Source organism: Octopus bimaculoides, chromosome 12 (genome assembly GCF_001194135.2).
Source record: "Octopus bimaculoides isolate UCB-OBI-ISO-001 chromosome 12, ASM119413v2, whole genome shotgun sequence".
NCBI lineage: Eukaryota > Metazoa > Mollusca > Cephalopoda > Octopoda > Octopodidae > Octopus > Octopus bimaculoides.
In genome coordinates this window covers 43,712,619-43,720,958 of record NC_068992.1, presented here as the reverse complement: position 1 = coordinate 43,720,958, position 8,340 = coordinate 43,712,619, and the positions used below count along the sequence as shown (strand labels likewise).

Sequence of the window (8,340 nt, the reverse complement as noted above, 5' to 3'; positions counted from 1 at the left end):
GTGAAGAATTTCACTGGAAAAGAAGATATAAGTTTGCCAGGTTTTTGTCTCTCTCACCAAGGTCATCAGCTGTCGAACGCCGACGAAGGGAAATAACCCTGAAATCCGGATACGTTCGTGCTGCTGATCGAGGTGAGAGGGATAACTTCCCTTGGCAAACAGGACACAGTCGTGTGTCGATAAGCCAGCTGGAGGAGATGTCCTCCTGGGGCTAAAAGCAACAGTAACATCCACCCCCAGGGGTCAGCCACACTTAAGTGGCAATATACTACACTTTATATATATATATATATATATATATGTATATATGTATGTATATTATAAATGTATGTGTGTTTGTGTTTGTCCTCTCACTCTTGCCTAACAATTGATGTTGGTTTGTTTATGTCTCTGTAACTTAGTTATTTGGCAAGAGAGACTGACAGAGTAAGTACTAATCTTAAAGAATTAGTCCTGGGGTAGATTGGTTCATCATCATCAACATTTAGCATCTGTTTTCCATGCTGGCATAGGTTGGACCACCTGACAGGAACTGGCAAGGCCAGAGGCCACAGCTGGCCCCATAGTCTTTTTTGGCTTAGTTTCTGCAGCTGGATGCCCTTCCTGATGCTAACCACTTGACAGAGTGGACATGGTGCTTGTTACATGACACCAAGCCTTCTATTTCATTCTTCTCAGGACGAGCCTTATTGATGAATTGCTTGATGTAGACTTTCCTTGGTGGTATAGGAATATTCTTCAGTGATGTTTCCTCTTTGTGTCTTTCCATGATTTGTTTTGAATCTGCTTTCATGATTATATATTCTTTAGATATTTTTTCTTTCTTCATTGTTAGGAACCAACTGATCTCCAGTCTTTAATGACAAAGGTCTTTCGTGAAGGATTAGAAGGACTTGTTTTGAAACATATTAAAGTAAGACAGTTTTTCTTTCCTTTCTCCTCTTTTATGGTCTTTGTTCTAGAAATATTTTGTAGTTGCCTTTTTGGAAATTCCTTGATTGGTTTATTTGGAATTTAATATATTTGCTACAGTTGGCTTTACATTATCAGAACCATCTTACACGACCAGCTAGAAAGCCTCTATATGACTAGAGTTTGCTAGAAATAGCAGCCAAATCTCCCTCATATCATACTCTTACATCTTCATGTATTGGATGATGCAGTTGTACATGTTCATCTGTTGGAGCGATGAGGACCATCTAGTCATCCTTATGAATGATTGATGATTTGTGTAGTGACTTTAAAGTGAATAATTGTTGTGCACTGTCTCCCTTGCTCTCTCACTTGTGACCATCTTTAATCTGGTGGCAAGACCAGGTCAAGATGAAAATGAAGATGAAAATGAAGATGAAGATGGATGTAGAACCTGATCAAGACGTTTTATTTAAACTGATCAAGATGTTTTATTTAAACTGATGTAATAGTCCTAGGTTAATAATGAATGCTGTACACACAAATATTCTGAAATGAAATTTTCCTATTATGAAAACTCAGCAATGTTTGTTAGAGACTCTTAAAAGAAAAGGAGAGACTGTTTCAAAACATTGAGAATTAATCTCTCAGAATTAGTTTACATCATCATCATCATCGTTTACCGTCCACTTTCCATGCTAGCTTGGGTTGGATGATTTGACTGAAGACTGGTGAACCAGATGGCTACACCAGGCTCCAATCTGATTTGGCAGTGTTTCTACAGCTGGCAAATCAGATTGGAGCCTGGTGTAGCCATCTGGTTCATGTTTAGGGAAAGAACAATCTACTCTTTGTTTCAGGCAAGGGGATAACTGCAGACATGTTTCAGTCCATTAGACCTCATAGCATTGTATTCTCTATACAAGCCTTCATCATCAGTTTACAGATTTTCATATATACTACATATACTCTGAGATAGACATAGTTCTAGCTACATATAGTTCATGTATTATTTTACATTCATATAGTCCTAGTTATGTGTATCTTGGTTACATATAGTCCTAGATAGATGTAGTCTTAGTTGTATGTCTTCTTAGTGTGCATAAAATCAGAAAAGCATAAATTTCACATATAGTCCATACTTTAATTGTTTTCAACAGCTGTTTCATTAAGATAAGCACCAAACAAATGTATAATTACATACCTGTGGTACACGGTTCAAAAACTGTGTTTACCCGAATCATCAAGAACTTTGAGTTATGCTAATCAGAAAACCATTACCAGTTTAAATATATGGATATATTCCTAGTTATGTATAGTCCTAGATATATATGGTCTTTGAAATTTATATAATCCTAGATATGTATATTCCCAGGTACATATATTCTTAGATATGTATTGCCTTAACTACATATTGTCTCAGATAAGTATAATCCAAGATATGGCTGGTCCAAAATACCTATAATCCTTGATATGCATAGCCTTTGATACAAATGGTCTTAGATATTGTATAATTGCTAATCCATATATTCCTAGTTATCTATAGTCCTGAATTTCATCCCGTAACATCACAGTTGTCTCTTCAAATGTGATGACTAAATGATTGTGGTCTGCTGATTTGTAGGTTGCAACCTCAAAAACCACTTGATAAGCTTCATGTAAATTTTATATATGCTTGTCTACCTGCTTTAGTGTCCATGACCTTTGCAGGCCTTATGGATGAGGCTGGTGAGATAAATACTGATTGGAAATGCCTGTGAATCAGTATCTGGATTGGTGTGGGGCTGGTTCTGTGGACAGGTAGTGTTTGGTGAAACACTGGAATATGTCCAAGAATTCCAAAGGGTTGATACTTTTGTAGGAGAAGGATTAATCATGGGGTTGCAGGTGGGTGGTGAGACATAGTAGGTGGGGTGGTGACTCCTATCTTCATATTTCACACCTGATATCTGATCTAATACAAATCACTCTTTCTCACTGTGATTAGAGTATTTATGAACCAGGCAAGAGACATTGGTTGAAAGTGAAAAAAGATTATTTAGAACAAGGAAGTATGGCAGACTCTGCTGATTTGGTTGTTCTTGGAGCTTACTATGGCACTGGAAATAAAGGTATTTCAAAAATTTTTTCAATTTAGTTTTTGTTTAAATTTTTTACCTCTGTGTTTTTTTTCCCTCTGGATTCTTTTATTTGTTTGTTTACTAAGTTTCAGTCTTTTGGTCTGTGGCCATGCTGGAGCACCACATTCAAGAGTTTTTGTGAATTATATTGGTCCATTGTTCTCCACCCAGCATGTCATCTGAAATTTATTCTGTTCATGAAGCAAAGCACAATAAACCAGTAAAACATAAAAATAAATCATTTTTTTTTATTGGTGGAACTTGAATTAGATAAAGTTGTAAATAATAGCTTGTAGAATATTGAGTTCAGAAATCCATTGGAGATTACAGTGGGATAATGTCCTAGGGATGATGGGTTAGGCATAGCGATTAGTGTGGTGAAAGGCTTGTTGGACAGACCAAGGATTGCAGGTTTCCTGTCACCAAACATTTTACTCTCTCAACTGGGTGTATTTCATTATATCACCAGAACTGTGAACTGTTTAATCTCAGTCATGCCTCTATTCATTTAGTCATCTTTAACAGTTCTGTTTTACCTTTCTTTCATGTATTCTGGAACTTATGTTTCATTGTACTTCTCTTCTCTGCTAGGTGGACTTATGTCGGTGTTTTTAACAGGAGTATACAATCCATTCACCAAAAAGTGGTGTACTGTTAGCAAAGTTGGTAATGGTTTCGATGACAGAACCTTAGACCGTTTGCAGAAGGAGCTGAAGATGGTAAAAATTAGCAAGGATGTTCAGAAAGTACCATCTTGGTTAAATATAAAAAAGAATGTCATACCAGATTTTATTGTTGAAGATCCATATCAGGCACCAGTTTGGGAGATCACCGGAGCAGAATTTAGCAAGGCTGAAATTCACACAGCTGATGGGATTTCCATTAGGTTCCCTCGTCTCACCAAAATACGAACAGATAAAAGCTGGAAAGAAGCAACTGACCTACCAAGGCTTAAGGTGAGTATGTCAATGAAAGTTAGGTCCTTTCCATTTTCTCCACCCAGTATTCCTGAAGCACCTCATCCATAGGGTCCTGTCAGAAGCAACCGTCATTACATTTTCCTACTGGATTCCCAAGAATGACCAACTAAGACTATGGTAATTATTCCAACCATCTTATTCTTGTTCGACTTCTAGGTCTCCTGTAAGTCAGAAGCATCTATCATAATCCTCTCCGGCTGGATTCCCTAGTGTGACCAGCTGAGGCTATGGTTATTATTCCAACCATCTCATTCTTGGTCTACTTCTTAGTCTCCTGCCGGTTGACTCAGCTTTAAGAACTCATCTTGTGATTCTTTCCTACAATATTCTGACCGTATGTCTTTAGTATCAGAACAATGACCTTTCGGTGCCGAGAAGTAGCAGCTTGATCTGGAGAAATTACCTGATTTCTGAGCCATGCACTCTGTCTGGTGACGTTTCTCCACAGATTCTTTGAAGGAGCTTCATTTTGGCCATTTGTATTTGTGATTGAATTCTTTCAGTCATTACCCAGCATTTGTGACCATAGATGAGGAAAAGCATGGAAACCAAATTGAAGATAGCAAACTTACTTTTTTTCCAACTTCTCCTCTTCTGATGATAAAATGCTGATTTGGCTCCTGCAATGTTTTGATATTCATCAAAGAATTTCAACAAAATACCTTTTAGTCCCATTTGTTAACACTCATTATTCTCTTGTTACTCGAAAGCAAAAAAAATGAGGAGTGAGGTGTGGGATTTTTTTAAACATCCATGACTTCAGGGAAACTACAACCTGACTGGATGCTTTATAAACTAATGGGAGAACCTGTATGTAATCACTAGACATAGCAGTCAAATTCCCTCCATCTCTGCTTTGCCATCTTAAAAATCGAATGACAGGTAACATAAGAGAATGTAGAATGTAGGTAAGGAAATTCCTTATCTAAAATTATAAGATGGGATGATCATATCTGGAACATTTTGATCATAGGTCTTCTTGCTCTGAGCTGACCTATGGCTAAAAAACGATATAAATAACAGTGATTGGATACTTTGCACTCACATAACTTGCTAGAAATAGTAGCAAAATATCCTTCAAATTAGACCCAACTGCCTGAAGGACAGCATAATCCTTGATATTACAAAAAGACATGATAGGTATGGCTGAAATTATAATTGTCTAACCAATGTAAATGATACTTGGCCACCCATTGAAACCATACTTGGTTAATCAATGAAATTATATTTAGCTAATGAAATCCTAATTAACTGGTCAACGAAATTATATTTGACCAGCAAATCATACTTGGTTATCCTGTAGGATCATACTTGGTTAGTCAATGACACCATACTTGGCTGGCCAATAAAATGACTCTTAGTTGATCAATGAAATCGGTATAATAAGTGTTTGTGGTATATTATTAAATTAATCCTCCTTCTAAGGCAGTCAGCTGCGAGAATCATTATCATGTCAGACAAAATGCATAGCAGCATTTCATCTGCCTTTATATTCTGAGTTCAAATTCTGCAAAGGTCAACTGTGCCTTTCATCTTTTAGGGGCCAATAAAATAAATATTACTCAAGCAAGGGGTTAATATACTCAATTAGTCCCTTCTCCCAAAATTTCAGGCTTTGTGTCTATAACAGTAAAGATTATTAAATCAATCCTCTCTTTATTTTTTTTTTAAAACAAATAAAAAGTGACTGAATGATCGTAGGCTGGTGCACTTTTGAGGAGCATATTTGCCCTTTATTCTCTTACATTTGTCCTTTACTTATATTTGCCTTTTATTCACTTATGTTGACTCTAATACTTATTTTTTTTAAAAGTATGGTACTTATTGTAGCAGTCGCTTTTGCCAAACTGCTAAGTTATGGGGTTACAGGGATGTGAACAAACCAACACCGGCTATCGAGAGATATTGGAGGTAGGAGGGCAAAAACAGAAAGGCACTCATACACACATGTCTGTCACAACAAAATTGGTACCAATGCTGGTGCCATGTTAAAAGCACTGATGCTGGTGTCATATAAAAAGCACCCAGTGCACTCTGTAGAGTGGTTGGCATTAGGAAGGGCATCCAACCTTAGAAACCATGTCTGAACAGACAATGGAGCCTGGTGTGGCCCCTGGCCTTACTTAGCTCTGGACAAATCATCCGATCCATGCCAGCATGGAAAACGGATGTTAAATAATGATGATGATAATGATGATGGACTTCTACAAGGGTTTCACCCACTAAATTCATTCACAAAGCGGTTGTTGGCTTAGTTCTATAGCAGAAAACCCTTGTTCAAGGTGTTGTGCAGTGGGATTGAACCTGAAACCACATGGCTGCAAAGTGAGCTTCTTAACCACACAGCCATGCCTGCACCTCATACCACAGAAAGCAGAGATAACTGCCTTTTCTCTCTCACTCTGAACAATGTTGTCTGGGGTTCAGTCCCATTGCACAACATCTTGGTAAATGTCTTGTGCTAAAGCTCCTGGCTGACAAAAGACTTGTCAATGGCTTTCATCATCATCATCATCATCATTTTCATTTAACGTCTGCTTTCCATGCTAGCATGGGTTGGATGATTTGACTGGGGACTGGCGAATCAGATGGCTACACCAGACTCCAATCTGATTTGGCAGAGTTTCTACAGCTGGATGCCCTTCCTAACACCAACCATTTCGAGAGTGTTGTGGGTGCTTTTTACGTGCCATTGGCACGAGGGCCAGTCCGGCAGTACTGGCAACAGCCACGCTCAAATGGTGTTTTTTTATGTGCCATCTGCACAGGAGTCAGTCCAATGTTTTGTGTTTTGTTCATATGCCACTGGCACGAGTGCAAGTAAGGCGAAGCTGGAAACAATCGCGCTCAAATAGATGGAAATTGAAAACAATTCATCGTATATTATCTTCTTCATCATTTAATGTCCATTTGCCATACTGGTATGGGTTGGATGGTTTGACAGGAGATGGCAAGCCAGGGAGTTGCACCAGGCTCCAATTGTCTGATTTGGTAAAGTGTCTATAGCTTGATGCACTTCCTACACCAACCACTTTCCGGAATGTACTGGGTATTTTTTATGTGGCACGAGCATGTGCTTTTTGCATATATTTAACCCTCTTGTATTATAATTCTAACTTTTTCTGTTATTTTTGCTTGTTTCAAAAGGAACTTTACAAGTCATCGAAAGAGGTGTCCGACTTTCCAAATCTCGTTACTCCGAAGGCATCACCTGCAGATGACTCTTCTAAAGAAAATGACTTCAAAGGAGATGCAGAACAAAGCAGCGATGACCACAAAAACAGCCAGTCGTCCCTGCAAAAGACTCCGGTCAAGCGGAAAATACCAATGAAAGAGGAGCAGGAATCACCAGGGCAATCTTCAAAAAGCAAAGCACGTAAAATTGATGAAATGTTTCAGAAATCTCGTTCTGATAATGTGGAAGGGGACAAAAAATCCTCAACATCAAAGGTAAAAAAATTCTGTCAGGCTGCTGCTGAATTTGTTGCTGTTGTTGCTGAATTTGTTGCTGCTGCTGTTGTTGTTGCTGTTATTGTTGATGTTTTTGCTGCTGTTGTTGAATTTGTTGCTGTTGTTGCTGCTACTGCTGTTATTGTTGATGTTGCTGCTGCTGTTGCTGCTGCTGTTATTGTTTAACCTCGACAGAGCAACTATGTTGATCAAAGATGTTTCAGCCATAATTATTTTGTTCTTTACGTCCACCTGGGACTACAATAGTCAATGTGCCCTTCTGTCCTTCCTTTATTAAGGTGACAGCTGCGACTATGGATGTGGCATACCTGTGTAGTAAGAAGTTTGCTTCCCAACTACATGGTCTTGGGTTCAGTCCCACTACATGGTACCTTGGGCAAGTGTCTTCCACTATGGCCCTGGGGCCAGGGGCCAACAGAAACCTTTTGAGTGGCCTTGATGGACAGAAACTGAAAGAAGACATATATATATATTATATATGCATATATGGTACAGGACGTCACCAGATACTTAGAAGCACACAAAACATTCAAATTTAGACTCCAATGTCTTTACTGGGGATCCATTCCATGGGATAAAGAATGGCTATGAGAGGGATCATGTTGAGCAGATATGGAGGCAATTCATCATCATCATCATCATCGTTTAACATCCGCTTTCCATGCTAGCATGGGTTGGACGATTTGACTGAGGACTGGTGAAACCGGATGGCAACACCAGGCTCCAATCTGATTTGGCAGTTTCTACAGCTAGATGCCCTTCCTAACGCCAACCACTCAGAGAGTGTAGTGGGTGCTTTTACATGTCACCCGCACGAAGGCCAGTCAGGCGGTACTGGCAATGGCCACGCTCAAAAT

General features: G+C 38.8%; 1 protein-coding gene across 1 annotated transcript in view; it reads left to right on the top strand.

Annotated features, from left to right (window-relative positions):
* The window catches only part of LOC106874569 (DNA ligase 3), a 63,654-nt gene that overhangs the window by 34,674 nt on the left and 20,640 nt on the right, over nt 1-8,340 (top strand). Inside the window, exons 15-18 of the mRNA XM_014922347.2 lie at nt 836-913; nt 2,900-3,023; nt 3,624-3,988; nt 7,160-7,462. Of these exons, the coding sequence (XP_014777833.1) occupies nt 836-913; nt 2,900-3,023; nt 3,624-3,988; nt 7,160-7,462 (870 nt within the window). The remainder of the gene's footprint in view (nt 1-835; nt 914-2,899; nt 3,024-3,623; nt 3,989-7,159; nt 7,463-8,340) is intronic.